The sequence below is a fragment of the Zea mays genome, chromosome 5 (assembly GCF_902167145.1).
Source record: "Zea mays cultivar B73 chromosome 5, Zm-B73-REFERENCE-NAM-5.0, whole genome shotgun sequence".
In the NCBI taxonomy this organism is placed as follows: Eukaryota; Viridiplantae; Streptophyta; class Magnoliopsida; order Poales; family Poaceae; genus Zea; species Zea mays.
Window position 1 is genome coordinate 8930781 of NC_050100.1, and position 19196 is coordinate 8949976.

Consider the following 19196-nt stretch of genomic DNA (forward strand, 5'->3'; position numbering starts at 1 on the left):
AGCTCAACAAACATTTGTTATAAGGTCTAAACACAAACTCATATCATATCATTATATAATTTTTAAGAACTATGTGTTTGTTTTCTCTTATTCAACACTAAATTCTTTATGCAATTTTACTAAGTACTTGTCGATGATATCAGTACGTTCTTTGTGCAGATTTATGTTTGTAGATTCAAACTGCTAGTTGTTTGGTGATTGTGGTAATACCAAACATGAAACCAAAAAAAAACTAACACCAAATTGTACGATTTTTTATTTTTGAACAAAAATCTTGGTTTACATTTTCTAAACACCAAACATTTTTTATACCAAATAAATTACACCGAATAAACATATAAAACCGAATGCCTAGCTCTAGCTGAGCCATGGCGAATCCAGCTCGCAGCGCCATGGTTGTGAGAGATGCAGAAGAGACGGGTTGATAGGGGGACAACCCGTTGGCACTATTTGGTTGAGAGTAGGATTTAACGAAATACTCGTAGATCAATTACTCGCTCGATTTGGCTTATCAATGGACAATGGTTGGTTTCGACTTGACTCGTTTTAATTTTGTAGTGAGCCGAATCAGCATTCTAGCTCGGTTCTATGATGAGCTAGCTCGCAAGCCAAACGAGCCAAGTCAAGACATAACACAAGTTTGATTAGTTATCGATGTCCGACCCCTAAACAACATCAGGTTCGAACAGGCGGTGGCATTCTTCACCAACATCATCCATCGCTTTGGGGTCCCGAACTCCATCATCACCGACAACGGCACCTAGTTCACCAGCCGAAAGTTCCTAGACTTCTGTGAGGATCACCATATCCGGGTGGACTGGGCTGTCGTGGCTCACCCCATGACGAATGGGCAAGTGGAACGTGCCAACGACATGATGCTGCAAGGACTCAAGCCGAGGATCTACAGCGACCTCCACAAGTTCGGAAGGCGGTGATAAAGGAACTCCCCTCGGTGGTCTGGAGTCTGAGGACAACGCCGAGCCGAGCCACGGGCTTCACACCGTTCTTTCTAGTCTATGGGGCCGAGGCCGTCTTGCCCACAGACTTAGAATACGGTTCCCCGAGGACGAAGGCGTACGACGACCAAAGAAACCAGACCGACCGAGAAGACTCACTGGACCAGCTCGAAGAGGCTCGGGACATGGCCTTACTACACTCGGCGCGGTACCAGCAGTCCCTGCGACGCTACCACGCCCGAGGGGTTCGGTCCCGAGACCTCCAAGCAGGCGACCTGGTGCTTTGGCTGCGACAAGACGCCCGAGGGCGGCACAAGCTCACGCCTCCCTTGGAAGGGTCGTTCGTCATCGCCAAGGTTTTGAAGCCCGGGACATACAAGCTGGCCAACAGCCAAGGCGAGGTCTACAGCAACGCTTGGAACATCCGACAGCTACGTCGCTTCTACCCTTAAGATGCTTTCAAGTCGTTCGTACACCTCGTTCACGTTCAAAGTCTAACCATCAAGGAAGGGTCGGCCTTGCCTCGGCAAAACCCGACCCTCCCTCGGGGGCTAGAAGGGGGGAACCCCCTCTGCGTCAAAATTTTCCTCGGAAAAAATCTTTCTGCCAGAGCGCCTTTCGTGCTTTTTGACTACTTCGAAAGTGGGGTCCTAAAAACGATGGAGTACACGTAAGCAGCCAAGGCCGGCCGAGCCGAGGGACTCCTACGCCTCCGGGATACGGATACCTCACTCATCACCTTCTACGATAAGTAACTCACGCTCGGATAAGCGATTCCGCTGACCGAACAAGTCCCAACGCTCGGAGACCCTTCTGCCGAAACGATTTTTCGGGCCTTCTCGACTACATCGTTAGCAGAATCCTACGGACGAGTAAGAGTACACGTAAGCGGCAAGGTCGATCGAGCCGAGGAACTCCTACGCCTCCGGGATACGGATACCTCACTCATCACCTTCCGTGAAAAGTAACTCTCGCTCGAACAAACAATTCTGTTGCCGACAAATAAGTCTTGATACCCGAAACAAAGGGAAAAAGAAACGCAACGTTACAACATAACGACAGCATGTTTGGGCCTCGGCGGCCGCAGAAAACATACGCACACTACAAGGTAAACCGATCCTACAGGTTCGGACCTCGATGGAGGGGGAGCAGCAGCACCCTCGACGTCAACACCACCTTCGGCGAAGCCCGACCGAGCCTCGAACGGCAACACAGTCGGAGGATCTCCGCTCCGAAGGACGACGTCAGCACCACGCCCGGGCCATCGCCGCCAGGGTCTCTTCCAGGAGTCCGGCTCGAGCAGACGGCTCGGCCGGTCACCCCGAAGCCTCAGCCGGCTGTCCCCTGAGGACATCAGCCCGGCCCATGGCCTCGGCAACTCGACTCCGGCGTCGGTCCCGCCAGCGGACGGCCCGGTCAGGCTTCGGCCGACGAAGTCTTCTTTTCGAGCCAACTCTGCCTCTGTCCACGCTGATACCGCTGCCTCCGGCTCCGGCTCATCGAAGAGCGGCCGAGGGTTTCCTTTAACTAAGCAAGAGAAGCCTCGGGCGGCAAGGCCGATTGAGCCGAGGGACTCCTACGCCTCCGGGATACGGATATCTCACTCATCGCCTTCGCACGAGGCAACTCACATTTGGTGAAGCGGTTCAGTTAGCCGACAGGCGAGTCCCAGTGCTCGGAACGAGGAAAAAACACGGCTTCGCGCCGAAAGATACATACATGTTCAGGCCCCGACAACCACAATGAACATACGCCAGCACTCAAGGTGCCATTACAAACAGAACTCCGGTTCCGCCCCCGCAGGTACGAACAACCCCCCACGTTGGAGGGCCTGCGGGGCGACAAAACCCCTGGTGGCTCACCGACGCCCGCTCCGAAGTGGCCAAACAGCAGCAGCCATGGTCCCAGGACGGACGCGGCCGCCGGAGGGCTCTCATTTGCGTCCCCGCACAAGGGACGTGAACCAGATATTAAAGCCAAAGAGCCGGAGGTTGGATCACGGGTGGCGCTGACGGTCTCGTCGGCAGAAAAACCTACCTCTCCACCTGTCCACCAACACCGCACCAGCGAGCGCCGGTCGCCCCAAAGCGCACCGGCAGGTCCTCGCTCCTGTCCTCGCCACGAAAGCAAGGACAGAGGACGGAATGTTGCATCCTAGCTGGGCAGCAACAGTCCGCCCTCCCCGGCATGGCTGGAGGACGCCTCCTCCGCAAAGCTGGAGGATGGTTTCCACCCCCAGAAGCTGGAAGAAGAGGTGGCCGGCCGACCCGTGCAGGAGGTAGGGCTCCGGCTCAGCCCGGCTTCCGCCTCAGCCAGGATGACGAAGATCCTTGAAGCTGAGGGCGGAACCAAGATCGCAGCCCGGCTCGCTTCTCCCCACCACCGAACTGGAGGTCACCGTCTTGGGTGACCACCGGCGAGGGGATGCAGCCGGGCTGCCTGACGAAAATCCTTGAAGCCGAACGATAGATGAGAGGTACCGACTTCCGCAAAGTTGCGTTCCCCCAACGACCGTCAGGCGGGAGAACCGCGGGCGCCCCCCATCTGGGGGCTCAAAAGGTGGAAAGACACAATGCATGAGGAGAGCGCGAAGACATGGTTGCCCTTCAAGGGGGTCGCCCTCCTTTTAAAGGCAACTCTCCCCACTTGCGTCCTCAACCGTCGCGGGCTGAGTCTTCTCCAACACACTCCAAGGCCCTCCCCTTACGACACGGGGACTGGGCCCCACGCGTCATGCAAGCTAGCGCAGGGGAGACAGGGCTAACCCGCCGCCCACGGTGCGCACGACTGCCCAGCGGTTACGAGCATTCCTCCACTCTCGCCCAGGACAGCGGGTGAAAGGGCGGGCCACCATGCAGGCGGCATGCAACCGCACCCAGGGGACGCACCCTTTCGACTTCGACACATCCAGCATGGAGGCCCAGGCCCACACGTCATGTAACCGGCGCGCCGGTTACTACGTACAAGAAACTGCACCGCCACTCGCGCCAGTACCGCGCCTTCTCGACTGCGGAACCTGTACCGCGACTCGAGGCGACCCTGCGCATGACCCGACAGTGCCAATCGAGCACATCGGTCACGGGCCGGTCAGCCGCGGGAGAGGGCGCGACGGTCGATATGGCCAGAAACGGGCCGACAGTAATGGCGGTGGCAGGCGGGCGGAAGCGGCAGTCGAGTCGTCAGCAAGCTCACGTCTCCTCCTGGGATAGCGAAAGGACCTTCTCCCACGGCGGAAGACGACACGTCCGCGTTCCGCTCCTCGAATGGCTCGCGCACGCGCAACGGCCGCCCCGTGAACCACTCGTCCCGTCGCATTAACTCTGCGGCAGGACAGGCGGCACCTTTGGCAGGCGAAGCAGGCGACGCTTCACCTCCGCCATAATGACCGCGTCAAAAAAGGTGTGCCACGTCATTCGATTTCGTATCCTTTTCACTTCCTCTTTCTCTCTCTTGCCTCAGGGGTCAGAAAAGGGGATACTCCGAAAGGGATCCTTCTCCGCGAAGGAAGCGGGCCCCGAGCCCCCCTACTGATCAGAGGTTCAAAGGCTGGCCCCTCGGAAGGGTTCAACAACTGCCTCAGAGCGCTCGGGCTCCGCGCCCACTACTGGTCAGAGGTTCAAAGGTCGGCCCCTCGAAAGGGTTCAACGGCCGCCTCAGGCCACTCGGGCTCCGCGCCCACTACTGATCAGGGGTTCGAAGGCTGGCCCCCGAAGGGTTCGACAACTGCCTCAGACGCAGAGCGAGGGATGACCTTGGGTACGTTCGATACATAACCGAGGCTCGGGCTGCGCTCCCGAGGTACCCCTAGGACATTTCCGAGACCAACGGGAACGATTTTGTAACGGAATCCCACCAGAGGGAGGCATCGAGCCCTCGGACCCCGTCAAAAGGGGACCGGGTCCGGCAAGTCACCCGCAGGTACTTTTGGGGCGCGCCTCTGGGCCACTAGCCGACCCCTAACAAATAGGGCACGGGTGTCCCCTCGGATTACCCGTTAGCAACTCACTGGAGACACCATGTTCGGTGTCCTCCGAGGGCAACATGGCGCTTTCCCCCCTCCTTGCGGAAAGGCGACACAGGGGCGTATGTAAAAAGTCGAGTCTGTCCCTGACCGTCCTCTCGCTCTGTGCGGAGGCTCGGGGGCTGCTCTCGCAAACCCGGCTCCGGCCAAACCGTTGACAGCGTCAACATACCAAGCCCGAGAACTTGGGACCCGACTGTTCACCCGGGCTACGGCCAATTCGCATGAGGGAGCAGCTAGACCGGCCGAAACATTACGAAACGTACTAAGACCTCGAAGAAGTCAAACTACTCCTCCGAGGCCTCGGGGGCTACACCCGGCGGGTGCGCTCGCGCGCACCCACCGGAACAAAAGACAACCGAGGAAGGTCGGTCCCCTTGCAAAAAAGTGCGACAAAAGCCTCCAAGCGAGTATCAACACTCCCTTCGAGGCTCGGGGGCTACTGTCGGGGACCATAATTAGGGGTACCCCCAAGACTCCTAATCTCAGCTGGTAACCCCCATCAGCACTAAGCTGCAAAGGCCTGATGGGTACGATTAAGCTAAGGCTCGGTCCAACTCAAGGGACACGACCTCGCCTCGCCCGAGCCCAGCCTCGAGCAAAAGCAGCCAACCCCGGAAGATTCACGTCTCGCCCGAGGCCCAGTCTTCGCCAAGAAGCAACCTTGGCCAGATCGCCACATCGACCGACCAAATCGCAGGAGCATTTAATGCAAGGATGGCCTGACATCCTATTCTGTCATGCGCCCTTCAGTCGATAGAGCCGAAAGTGACCGCAGTCACTTCGCCGCTCCACTGACCGGCCTGACAAGAAGACAGCGTCGCCTGCGTCGCTCCGACTGCTGTGCCGCTCGACAGGGTGAGGCTGACAGCAACCAAGTCCAGCCTCGGGCGCCATAGGAAACTACGCCTCGCCCGACCCAGGGCTCGGACTCGGGCTCGACCCCGGAAGACGACGAACTCCGCCTCGCCCGACCCAGGGCTCGGACTCGGGCTCGGCCCCGGAAGACGACGAACTCCGCCTCGCCCGACCCAGGGCTCGGACTCGGGCTCGGCCCCGGAAGACGACGAACTCCGCCTCGCTCGACCCAGGGCTCGGACTCGGGCTTGGCCCCGGAAGACGACGAACTCCGCCTCGCCCGACCCAGGGCTCGGACTCAGGCTCGGCCCCGGAAGACGACGAACTCCGCCTCGCCCGACTCAGGGCTCGGACACGACCTCGGCCCCGGAAGACGACGAACTCCGCCTCGCCTGACCCAGGGCTCGGACACGACCTCGACCTCGGAAGACCGACTCGACCTCGACCTCGAAAGACCGACTCGACCCCGACCTCGGAGGAGCCTCCGCCTCGCCCGACCCAGGGCTCGGACCGACCACGTCACAGGGGGGGCCATCATTACCCTATCCCTAGCTAGCTCAGGCTACGGGTAACGGGACCGGCGTCCCATCTGGCTCGCCCCGAAAAACAGATAATGATGGCGCCCCGCGTGCTCCATGACGACGGCGACTCTCAAACCCTTACGGAAGCAAGAAGACGTCAGCAAGGACTCGACAGCCCCGACAGTTGTCCTTCCGCAAGGCTCCAACGCTCCTCCGACGGCCACGACATCATATGAATAGGGTGCCAAAACCTCTCTGGCTGCCATGAAGGCATGTACTTAGGGCGCTAGCTCCTCTCTGCTAGACACGATAGTGCATTGCTACACCCCCCCATTGTACACCTGGACCCTCTCCTTACGCCTATAAAAGGAAGGTCCAGGGCTCTCTTACGGGAAGGTTGGCCGTGCGGGAGGACGGGGCGACGCGTAGAGTCCCTCGCTCTCCCCCCACGCGGGCGCTTGTAACCCCGTATTACGAGCGCATCCGACCTGGGCGCAGGACAAACACGGAGGCCGCGGGCTTTCCCCTCTCTTCTACCCCCCTTCGTGCTCCGTCTCGCACCGACCCATCTGGGCTGGGACACGCGGCGACAATTCACTCGTCGGTCCAGGGACCCCCCGGGGTTGAAACGCCGACACATACTATGTTGAGGCGGGAAAGCGAGAGCTGATTCAATGTGCTTTGTGCCCCAAACAAATAAAAGGAGGTATCAAGAGGGTGAAACAACATCTAGCTAGTGGCTATGGAGACATTGTCAAGTGTCCTAACACTACTAGAGAGATTGCTAAAGAGATGAATGAAGCTTTGAATAATGGGAAGCGGGCTAGGCCGTTGTACCTAGATGACGATGTAATGGAAGATGAAGCAGGACAAGAAGATGATGTCCAATTTATGGGAAGCAGGTCAATGTCAGCATCATCCAAGGCTTCCTCGTGTACTGTGCCAAGTTCTGGAACAGCTGCCAAAAGAAACAAAGCAATTTTCCAATTGAAGCCCCACCCAATTGCAGCTCCAAAGAAGTCCATTGCATCTATGATTCGACGTACACCTCAAGAGGTTGTAGCAGAGAGACATGCAAAGGGACCTGCTCAAACTACCATAAGTGCTACCATAAAGCCTAAGGAAGAAAGAAAATTTGTTTGTTTGGAGATAGCTAAGTTTTTCTATGAGTGTGGTATACCATTCAATGCTGCGAACTCAAGGCAATTTGAGATAGCTGTGGAGGCTATTGCTCAATATGGATCTGGGTTCAAGCCTCCTACTTTCCATTAGTTACGTGAGCCTTTACTTGCTAGGGTTGTCAAAGACATAGATGATGAGAGGAAGAAGCATGAGGAAGCATGGAGCCAATATGGTTGCACACTCATGTCTGATGGTTGGACAAACAAAAGAGGTCACCATTTGATCAATTTCCTTGTTAGCAGCCCTCAAGGAACATTCTTCTTGGAGTCAGTTGATGCATCAAATGAGTCACACAGTGCAGTGATGCTTGCAGACTTATTAGAAAAGAGAATTGAGGGGATTGGTAAGGAAAACGTTACTCAGATTGTCACTGATAATGGTGCTAATTATTATAAGGCAGCAGGTAAGATTTTGATGGAGAGGATTCCTACCTTGTTCTGGACTCCTTGTGCGGCACATTGCTTGAACCTTATGTTGGAGGACATAGGAAAGCTGAAGGATTTTAAGAAGCCTATTGCTCGTGCTCGTCATGTCACCACTTTTATTTATAGACATGGGAGGATACTTAGTGAAATGAGGGTGCATACAAATGGGATGATCTTGTGAGACCTGCTGCTACTAGATTTGCTACTGCCTTCCTTACCATGAAGAGTTTGCACAAGCACAAGAACTCATTGAAAGGTCTATTTTCAAGCGATGTTTTCACTCAATCCAAGGTATCCAAAACAGAGGCAGGTAAAAAAGCATATGACATCGTTTCTCTCAAGAATTTTGGAATTCAATTGAGGATTGTCTTAGAGCTTTTTTACCGCTTCTTGTCGTGCTGAGATTGGTTGATGGTGATGAGAAGCCAGCCATGGCTAAGGTTGCTGCAACCATGACTATAGCAAAGAATAAGTTACCTCCTCATTTTCTACTCAAAACAAGAAAGCATGTCTGAAACTTATCATGAGCATTGTGGATCGACGTTGGGCGAACCAAATGGATACCCCATTATATGGAGCAACACTATATTTGAACCCTGGAAAATTCTACAATATCAAAGCAGGTGTTGATGAAGGCTATGTTGGAGAGCTAAGGGGTTGCTTTAATGATGTGCTTGTCAAAATGGTGGTAGATGAGGATCTTAGAGAGAAGATTGATGCCCAAGCTGTTCTTTATGAGAACCAAAGAGAAGCATTTGCAAATCCAATGGCTATAAAAAATGCACAAACAAGGAATCCACGTAAGTATTCTAAAATTGATAGCCTTCCAACCATTTTCAGCATGTAACATATAATCTTTGTTCTTGCCATTTTAGTTGATTGGTGGCTTGCATATGGTGGTCGTACTATTGAATTATATAAGTTTGCAAGACGGATTGTTAGTCTTTGTGCTTCATCATCCGGTTGTGAGCGGAATTGGAGTACATTTAAATTTGTAAGTGAGCTAGTCAAATTATTCAATTTCGATTCGCCACTACGTTTATCCTTAGTTCTTCATTGGTTAAATGGTTACTTTTATTTGCACTTGTAGATGCATACCAAAAAGAGGAATAGGTTGGAGCACAAAAGGTTGAATGACTTGGTATATGTTTCATACAACAGAAAGATGGCTGATAGGTTTCAAAAAATACGTGAGGAAGGAAAAAACTTTGATCCTTTGATTTTAGAAGACTTTGATTGGGACAATGAATGGGTTGATCCATTAGCTAATTCTTCTTATGTTAGCAATGCTCTTGGAGATGATTCTAATTTATCGTGGGACCAAGTTGATGGAGCTATTGGTGCATCTGCACATCTCAGAGGTCGTAATTTTCTTAGGAGAGCTGCTGGTGGGTGTGTGAGAAGGAATGAAGACCTTGAGGAAGAGGAGACTAATTTAGCAAATGAAGATGACGAGGATCAGGAATATATTCTTGATGATCTTGATGTGGAAGATGAAATTGAAGGAAGCAATAGTGGAAACGATGGTGATGATCAAGGCGTGGATGCTCATGGTCTTAATATTGATGAGTTCGATGATGGTTACTAATCATGCATGAAAGTTGTAACTTGTGTTGTGTGGTTGAACTTGTATTGTTGAACTTGATCTGTTTCTTTTTATGCTAATGCTATTTGGTTTGTGAACTGTATGAACTTATTCTATATTTGAAATTCTATGTCAAGTCTCAAAAGATGTTTCAACGTTCGTTTAAACGTTTAAACGTTGAAAAGTTGATTCATAACGTTTTAACATTTTACCGCTTTAATAACCATGGTGGGCAGGGTTATGTGAAGTGGAAGTGTGAAACAATCGAAGCCGCGAGCCAATGCCACGTGCTTAGGTCAGAGAATGGGAGGGGTCCAGCCCTGTCGGCGACCAAATGTCGCAGAAACAGAAAGAATTTATTTGCATATGTGCTTGCAGTTACTCTCTTCGTCCCACAATATAAATTACTTTTTATTTTTACCCTATAATATAAGGCGTACTCTTTCTCTAGACACATTACATTTATCGATGCAGTAATACAGGTAAAATTAAATATATTTTTTGATCTTTGAATCAGACGTAATTACGCCTTATATATTGGGACGGAGCCTGTAATAGCGAATTGCTGGTGAGTTGCATATGTGTCGTTCATGTTTAGAGAAGAAAACGGTAGGGAACAGTCGGAAAAAGCCACTAACCATTTTTAATTCAATATTTTCTATCCAAAAACAAAACAATCCCAATTGGAAATAGTGGCAGGACGAGAAAATTTCAAAAGCCTAGGCAAAGATTAAAAGAGCTGAGCTTTACCCAATTATTATGTACCTGAAACCATGTTTTACTCCTGAATTATGTATACATGTCCATAATTTATGGTAGAGGAGCCTGTGGTGGCCGGCCTGTGAGTCCGCCACTGACAAAAAAAATATCTTACATATATCCACTTCGAACATTCCATACACACATAGTATTAGACAAAATAGAAATATTACCATGGTGACTCTTAAAAATACTAAGTATGTACTTAAACCTTAATAAATAAACATAATCGTTTTATAAAAAAACATGCCTCGTCACATAATAAAAAGGGTAAAAAGAAAGCATAAAATAGACTTAACCATGCATATTATTGCTATGTTGCTTATTTGTATGTTCTTTGATAGGTGACTAGCTCATTTTGTATGACGACCTAGCATCATGGCAAAGCCTGCAGATTGTAACCTGCAAGTTGCAATGACTGTTAGTTTAGCACTACTTTGCGTCTCTATAAGAGATGAGCGAGTCTACGCGCTTAGTGGCTTACAAAAATAAGTGTCTTCTAGTATTAGCAATGTCGCTTACAAAAATAAGTGTCTTCTAGTATTAGCAATAAGTGGGTAACTTGTAAATACGAGAATACCACCTATATTTGTTTAGTTTTACTGTTTTTTTCCTACTATTATTTTTTTCCTAATAATACGATAAACGATCGGTAAATTTGATAAACTGCATTGGATCGATATGAGAAATCTGGGCATTTCGATGTCATTCCGTCACTACAAAGAACAAGGTGTTAGCACGCGATTTTGAACAAGTGCCTTCTAGTATTAGTAATAAGTAGATAGACGGTATTTCTTTCTATATAAATACGGTAACCATAAATACAATCAGGAAACCTCTAACTATTTTTGTTCGCATACACGTTTAGTTTTCCTGCATGTTTTCTGTTTTTTGTTTTTCTAATAATATGGTAAACGATTAGTAAATATGATAACCTGCATCAGTCGGTACAGAATTTTCCCACCCTGATTTCCATATTTGAGAAATCTGTTCATTTCGATGTCATCCAGTCACTCCAAAGAACATGGCGTTTAGCACGCGATTTTGGACGCCGGCCATTATATTGTTCAGATTGGAAGGAAGAGATCATCCACCAAAGCAGCACGCGAATTGGGCTTATATACAGACAGCACGCACCTGAGGCAAACAGAAGATATCAGCTCAACAATAACAGAAGTGATGATACAGTGTTTACATGTGACAAAATTTTGCGCAGCGACAAGGTATGACAAACTGGCGCAGGGAGTCCACTACATTACTAGAGAACAAAAGAAAATACACCATTGCCACAATCCCCGACTCTAAAGTCTACGTGCAGCTTTCACTTTGTGCTGCAATATCTTGTAGCCCCTTTCAACCGTTGACATGCTTGAGGACGGATGTTTTGCATTACTTGAGAAAAAAAAACAAAAACAATGGTTTGCTTGTCACGAGCGCCAAAGGCCGATGTTAGCAAGAATCATGTGCCATATATATGTCTGTCAACTGGTGCGCTGAAACCTTCAACAACATCCATCCATCGCTTCTCTACCATTAAAATTGAACTGTCCTGTAGATGCCCAACAAAGAGCACTGGTTCTTTAAACGCAAAGAAGTTGAAGTTGTTCCTTTTCTCCTCTGTAGACTCTTCATCACGGGCCTTACGCTTCTGCCTTGTTTTTTTACTCTTTTTTGCGTCTGCCTTCTCTGCTGGTGCACCTGATCCATTTGGCAAGCCAACATCCTCAACAACTGGCAATCCGAAATCGATGTTGCACATAGCCCTGAAAAATAATCGATTTAACCTTTAGGGAACATAGTGTACACCAGATCTCACGATTTCTTAAAACACACAAAACAAATACAGGTAATCTTCCAGAGACAAGTTAGCATCTAGGGGATGGCCTTTTGTCGCATAGCATGTAAAGCCCTGGGTGCCTTGGTGCATTAGTGTTTTTATCTCTACTGCTGGTTTGCCCACACGCTGGAACTGTGTAACATCATTGCTAAGTAATTTGATTCAGGGTGGTCCCTCTGTGCAAAAAAAAAATGATCTTCCACAGTAGGGAGCCCAGGCTTGAGATAATGAGCTCAGAAGGTCCAGCAACATGACAAAAAGAAGTTAGCAGAAACAAATATTTCAGAGAAAAGTACCTGGTACTGTATACAACAACTGACGATGAGCTTTGCGGAGGAAATGATAAGCCAATGACCTCTCCAGGGAATTCCTGGAAACTTCTGGGCAACTGGTGTGTATATCGCTTGGACCATTCGCCTAATTGTTTTGCTTCCACATCAAATACATACACCTCATTTTTAGATGTAGTTATCACAAGTGTGTTGTTTTTGGGGCAAAATCCACCAGATGTAACAGAACCACCGTTCATTCGGGATATGAACCAGTGTTGCCTGCAAATATAGTGCGAAAAATTGTGATAACAGATATATGTCATTTACATCTACTGCAGGCAACAAAAAAAAAGTGTATGCAACACCAGTTGGAAAGTATCAAATTGGAGCGTACCTTTGCACCTCAAGATTAAATACATAAATATCGCCATAGCAGTTAACTGCAGCCAGCCATTGCCCATCTGCACTTAGGAACATCTTCGTTATAGGTGATTCTCTTGAGATTTTTGCTCCATCTGCCTTTCTTGTAGGGTGAAATACATTTGAAATTTCTCTTGTTGCAATGTCAATGATCTGAACAATGCAGAACAAATAAGGAGTACGAAATGTTAAACAATAATAATATGCAACAGGAAGACATCTTTAAAAACAATGATTTTGGCATAGTTACTTGTCTGATCATGATCTTATACTATAATGACTAAACCACAATGAAAACCAATACCCCGCCAAACACCTAATAGCTTACTACATAACTAGATGTTCAAAATACAAGTACTTCTAATCATGTAACTAACAGACATTGGCCTACCAGTAGGTAGAATCACAGGGACAATTTCATGTCTCAGTAACTACATGTGTGGAACTGTTGATTTCAAATGTAAGACATTTAAAATTTTAAAATAGAATTGGATATATGGCACCCTGGCATGTCCTGCTTCCTCTAGCAGAAACACTACAAATATTTTCATACAACATCATAAGATAGAAGAGCAAAAATACATGGCAGGTGACTTACGTATATTTTTCCATTACGTCCCGCAAGTATCAAATTGGACGAATCAACCGTAAACGCCATACTCTGAGAACAGGGCAATCCTTTTGGTAGCTCTAATTTGTCAAGGGTATACTTCTTTCCACCCTTATGCCTTAGTGCAAAGAGGCAGGGTCTCACACCATCTGAATAGGCCAAAAGTGTTCCATTGGCAGAGGCAGCACTAGAAATGATTTTTCTGGACCCCTTGCTTTTCAAACGAGCAAGTTGTCGGACTGTAGCATCTCCTCTAGATGATGATGTACTTGGAGTCGTCAATTTGTTCTGAACTGTCACAAGTAAAATATCCAACCAGTTTGGAGACTGGACAAGCATTACAGAATCTCCATTGACTGTGCTATCCCTAGCCATCTTTATCAAAGGGCGTTGAGGTGCAGGGCAGAAATTATGAGGTGCAAACTGAGTAAACTCTCTTGCTGAATATGCAAACAGCTTGGTGTCATCACCACCAGATATAAGCATTGGAACACCAAGATGAGCCCATTTGTGGTAACTAAATTCATGTTTTTCACGCCGGCGAATCTTCACCACCTTTTCCTCAGGTGATGTATCTACAGGACAAAAGAACAGCTAAATCTGTGTAAGCAACAGTACAGGAACATCAAATAAATGCAAGCAACTAAAATATTGGCATACCTTCTCTACAGATAGGTACAGCCATGGTCAGTGCCCTTACATCATGAGTGTGAGCTCTCACATATCCCACATAGACCCATTTGTGAACTTGCTCTTTGACCACATTTTTAGTAGCACCAAATTCATCTTTTGATATTTTGTATAAAATTACCTATATCATCAGCAACAAAGTACGCTAATTAAACAGGAAGTCATTGACAAATCAATAAACTAAGGAATGGAATTTCAAATCAAATTAACTTAAAAACAAAGCAGTGTGCACTGTGCAGAGAGGTATGGGTAACACAAGATTAGTTAATCAACCTAATAGTTGTTTTAGTAATGATACAAACCTGGCCATCGGACCCTGCGGAAAATACCCTGTTCTCACCAGGCACAGTTGTTAGTGCATTCACGTCGCCTTTATGATAGGAGTGAGCTTGCAGAAGTGTTCCATGGCGGCTATCCCAAAACTGTACACTCCCGGTACTATCTCCACTAACAATAGTTCCACACCTAGACAGCAGCAGCAACAATGAGCTCCATAAAATAAAGGGGGAAAGGATGTTCAGAGAAGACAGAAATAGTCGCTCTATCTCACCTCAGAAACAATAGTGTCCAGATGCAAAGTTCAGGTGAGGTACCAGCCCCTCCTAATCCAGCAGTAATACGATACATTTCATGGAAAGATGTTGAATCCCAGCATCTGATTAAACTGAGGATAACAGGAAAAAGAAGATACCAAAATTAAAATCATCAGAATGCCAGGACACACTGCTAGAAATTATGATAAATAATTACAGAAACGACAGAAATGTGAAACAGACTATTCACTATTTGTATGCATAGAAAGAATATGCAGTAAATAACATAAGCCTGCTTAGACCAGTAAGGAAATATAAACATACCCATCACTGCTGCCAGAAAATACAAATTTGGCGTTACTACTCCATGTCACGCTGAGAGACCGCCCTGTACGGACACAAGAACGTTACTGCCAGAGCTGAATTTATTGCCAAAATAACAGAAAACTAAATTTATACGGGACATACCGCTCACTCTGGGAAGAAATCTATAGTAAGTCAATGCACCTGAATCAGGCACGTTAAACAATCGTACAGAACCATCATCACATGCAAGAGCCATTCGCTGGAAATCATTCCCATGATATGAAGATCTTGTGTTGGTAGAACCATCTTCATCCTCAGAGTTGTCACCATCATCAATGTTACTAAAGTCAGAATCGCTGGAGTCATTTTGGTTTGTATGACCATTGACAGCAAACTCTGAGCTATTATTTTCAGTATTTTTAGCATCATCCAAAGGTTCGATGGCCATTTGCCAGATTGGAACTCCAACAGTATCTAGAACAGTCTGCAAAACACAACAAACTAACATTAATTGTATCCACAAACCTAAAATGAATATCACATTGCAATGAGAAAAGATATAAGGAGACTTAAGAAGATCACATGGTGAAATTTAATATGAAATCTGAGTGGCATCCATAGTGATTCAGTACACCACCAGATACATTAAGGCCTATCATTTCACTACCCAAGCATACCTACAGCCTGCCCATATACCAATTCCCAGCATTATGCATATTACACTATCCTGGAATCTGACAGTTCGGAGTTGCCAATTTCACGAGAAAATCGAATGTGAGCATGCGAAGAGAGACACCTTTTGCTGCAGGTGAAAGAGATCCCATTCGGACACCGACCCATCAATGCTGGACGAGAGCAGCCGGCCGGTCACTCCACCTCTCCGCCCCCACACCAGTGATGTGACCCTCGACGCGGCGTTGCCTTGTATAGTCTGCGCCGAAGCAAACCCCCAATCAAGTCAGAGACAATCCTCAAACTGCTCGCAAGACATGGCAGAGCTATGGGGGGCGGGGTGGGGTGTGTGTGTGGAAGCGTACGAGCTGGTTGTGCCAGCCGACGGAGCCCGGGGAGACGAGCCAGAGCTCGAGCGAGCCGTCTTCACGCGCGGCGGCGACCTGGGAGGCGCAGGGAGAGGCGGCGAGCGCGACGATGGGAGAGGGGGACCACTCGACCGCGTCGCCGGTGCAGCGGTGGACGCGGAGCTTGTCCATGGGCCACAGGGCCGCCCGATGCGGCGGCGCTGGCGATCCTGATATTCTAGAAGGTACTGGAATGGCGACCTAGACGTCGAGGACTTCGCGATGGTGCGGGAGTTGGGGGCAGGCCGCAGGCGGCGCAGGGGGCAGAGTGGTAGGCGCTCGAGAGAGGCGGCTCACCGCTCGTTAGGGTTCTGAGGGAAGGGAAGGTCAACTAGCGGTCGACGGCAGCGTGCGTGCGGGCTACGTGACCTGAGAAAGCAGCAGGCCTGCTCGAAGCAACGATTTGGCCCAATGGGCTTGAATGGTTTCAAATGCACTTCGTCTTCCCAAACGGTCAAATTGATGTGGAAATTACAACGAGACCTTTGTGTACTAAAATTGATGTGGAAACTTATTCAAGACAGGTTTTCATGTGGGCATCAATTTGACCCTTTTAGTACCTTTTTAAAATCTAGAATGGTCAAATTGATGTGGAAATTACAACGAGACCATTGTGTACTTAAAAAACATGTCTTGCTTTCCAAAGTAAAATTTCTTTTAAGTTTGACAAAAAATATTCAAAAAAATATTTATGATATATAATAAGTATTTTTTGAATAATCATGGAATATGTTTTTATAATAAACTTATTTGTAGATATAAATGTTTTCAAATGTTACAAAACGCATTTTTTCTTGCCGACGCGGGTACCTTCTAAGTGAAACAACCTCCTGGAGCATCGTCAATTTATTAGTAAATCAATCGTGGCAGGTGTGAAGTGTGATGCTGAAACTATTAAGGATGTGTTTGGTTTATAGGACTAAAATGGAATAAAATAGAAGGTGTAGGAAACTGGTGACGCCTAAGAGGGGGGTGAATTAGGACTTCTAAAACTTTTACTAAACTAGGCCACAATTAAATCCCTAGACCAAAACCTATGCAAATAATCAAAACTAGAATGTGCAAACTAGGTTTTGTCTAAGTGTTGCTATCTCTACCGCAAAAGCTAAGTTTCAATCTACACTAAATAAGTATAACTACAAGATTGAAACTTAAATGCTTAATATAAATGCGGAATGTAAAGAGCTAAGTAGAGAATCAAACTCTCGTGGATGACGCCGGTATTTTTACCGAGGTATCCGGAACCACGCAAGGTCCCGACTAATCCTCGTTGATGCCCCTACGCAAAGGGAAGCCCACACGAGGGCCAAGCACCACGGTCGAGTAACTCCGTAGAGAGCCACGGGCCTTCTCCACGCGCAAGTGGTGCTCCGCTTCCGGCTCCTCTCGGACGCTCCCCGCCGTCTCCACTATCGAGCTTCCGGCCGAAACGCCGCGGGCCTCGTTCCCTCCGGTACACGGTGGCGGCCGTGACACAAACGCGGTTGTCACGGTCTCGCAAGACTCTCGCCCCACTCGGTACAATTACAACGACTCACGCAAGAGCCGAGGGGATGTGAGGTTTATATAAACTCACTCAACAATCTAGGGTTCACCTAGAGCAAGCGCTAAAGCGGTCTAACTAACCTAAGCACTTCGCAAAGCACATACGCTAATCACCGAGTGATTCTATTAAGCACTTGGGTGTTTGAGCTCTTGGAAATGTGCACTATATGCCTTAGTATGTTGCTTGGGCTCTCACACTAGAGAATGGCCGGTTGGGGTGGTATTTATAGCCTCCACACCCCAAACTAGCCATTGGACAGAAAGCAGCAGCTTTCTGTCGTCAGGTGCACCGGACAGTCCGGTGCACCACCGGACACTGCACAGTAGATGTCCGGTGCACGCCACGTCAGCCGACCGTTGGCGCCTGTAGCAGTCGACCGTTGGATCCGACCGTTGCCGTCTGCTCGTTGGCACACCGGACAGTCCGGTGCACACCGGACAGTCCGGTGCTACAGCCAGAGAGCGCCTGTCTGCGGCCTCTCTGCGCAGACTGTCCGGTGCCTCACCGGACAGTCCGGTGCACACCGGACACCAATGTCCGGTGCGCCACCAGGCGCTGGCTGACAGCCCTTATCTTGGATTTCTTCGCTGATTTCTTTGGGCTTCTTTGTTCTTGAGTATTGGACTCCTATGCATCTTTTTATGTCTTCTTTTGAGGTGTTGCATCCTCATTGCCTTGGTCCAATTCTCTTCGCATCCTGTGAACTACAAACACAAACACTAGAAAACTTATTAGTTCACGGATTGTGTTGTTCATCAAACACCAAAACTCAATTAGCCAAATGGCCCGGGGTCCATTTTCCTTACAATCTCCCCCTTTTTGGTGATTGATGACAACACAACCAAAGCAAGCAAGTAATACAAGTATTTGAGTGAAAATATGCTATCTACTTGCTAAGATGCATGATTGTCCCCACAAAGTGATATTATGGACTTAAGCCTCCCCCTAACTCCATAATTCACTTACTTCCTATTTTTGGACCAAATAACCAAAACCACTTGAAAAGCCATTTGTAGATATAAAATTTTAAATTGGTGGTGTTTGGTGTTTGATATAGTTTTCATTGCTTTGGTCCCTAAACTTCTCCCCCTTTGGCATCAACCACCGAAAAGGAAGACATTAAAAGCATGTAGGAAGTAAATAAAAGCTTGCCCTCATCAAGAATTGTATCAAATGATATCACTAGAAGGATATTAAATTAAACTATGTGAATGATACCACTTGAAGGAGTCCTCAAAAGATTACTCCCCCTAAATGAGTATTCTCCTTTAGAGAGAGTTTTTCTCCCCCTTTAGAGATGAAGAAATACTCCCCCTGACAGAGATCCTCTACTTAGGAAAAAGCATGTGAAAATTAGAGGTGCAAGACATGATTTGAAAAGACTAACTTCCCTTATGCATAGGTAACAGAATATGAGTTAACTACTTATGCATTTTTAGCAACATGGAAGCATATGATATGAAATATAGTCTAATCAAATATTGGAGAAGACATGTAAATGATACTGAATGTAGTCTCAAAAGATACCAATTGAAGATCAATGGCGAGCTTGAGAGACATGAGAGTTCTTGGAGATTTTGTAGTGGAAGATTGTTG

The 19196-nt window shown here is 47.9% G+C and overlaps 2 protein-coding genes across 3 annotated transcripts; one reads left to right on the forward strand and one right to left on the reverse strand.

The window, feature by feature from the left end:
- Positions 1 to 5833: 5833 nt before the first annotated feature.
- LOC103625907 (uncharacterized) lies at positions 5834 to 9702 on the forward strand. Its single transcript, XM_008646306.4, has 3 exons — positions 5834 to 8763; positions 8839 to 8957; positions 9054 to 9702. The coding sequence occupies exons 1-3, from the start codon at positions 8487 to 8489 to the stop codon at positions 9549 to 9551; spliced, it is 894 nt and encodes a 297-aa protein (XP_008644528.1). The 5' UTR covers positions 5834 to 8486; the 3' UTR covers positions 9552 to 9702.
- Positions 9703 to 11445: 1743 nt separating this feature from the next.
- Positions 11446 to 16532, reverse strand: LOC103625908 (WD repeat-containing protein PCN). Of its 2 annotated transcripts, none has more exons than XM_008646307.2 (11): positions 16013 to 16532; positions 15772 to 15906; positions 15138 to 15459; positions 14994 to 15057; positions 14687 to 14800; positions 14439 to 14601; positions 14107 to 14257; positions 13435 to 14021; positions 12811 to 12989; positions 12441 to 12695; positions 11446 to 12070 (listed from the first exon to the last, which is right to left on the reverse strand). In XM_008646307.2, the coding sequence occupies exons 1-11, from the start codon at positions 16184 to 16186 to the stop codon at positions 11767 to 11769; spliced, it is 2448 nt and encodes an 815-aa protein (XP_008644529.1). In that variant the 5' UTR covers positions 16187 to 16532; the 3' UTR covers positions 11446 to 11766. The 2 variants fall into 2 exon arrangements, with proteins under 2 accessions (XP_008644529.1, XP_020393460.1); XM_020537871.2 differs by having other exon boundaries at positions 15138 to 15476; positions 16013 to 16400.
- Between the last annotated feature and the right edge of the window lie 2664 nt (positions 16533 to 19196).

What these genes read in the sequence shown, in the direction of transcription:
- LOC103625907 (XM_008646306.4), top strand. Translation starts at nt 8,487, where the DNA reads ATGAGCATTGTGGATCGACGTTGGGCGAACCAAATGGATACCCCATTA. An exon ending in TGCACAAACAAGGAATCCAC is followed by an intron (nt 8,764 to 8,838) that starts GTAAGTATTCTA and finishes TTGCCATTTTAG; the next exon opens with TTGATTGGTGGCTTGCATAT. An exon ending in ATTGGAGTACATTTAAATTT is followed by an intron (nt 8,958 to 9,053) that starts GTAAGTGAGCTA and finishes TTGCACTTGTAG; the next exon opens with ATGCATACCAAAAAGAGGAA.
- LOC103625908 (XM_008646307.2), bottom strand. Translation starts at nt 16,186, where the DNA reads ATGGACAAGCTCCGCGTCCACCGCTGCACCGGCGACGCGGTCGAGTGG. An exon ending in TCGGCTGGCACAACCAGCTC is followed by an intron (nt 15,907 to 16,012) that starts GTACGCTTCCAC and finishes GCTTCGGCGCAG; the next exon opens with ACTATACAAGGCAACGCCGC. An exon ending in GACGTAATGGAAAAATATAC is followed by an intron (nt 12,990 to 13,434) that starts GTAAGTCACCTG and finishes TGCATTGTTCAG; the next exon opens with ATCATTGACATTGCAACAAG.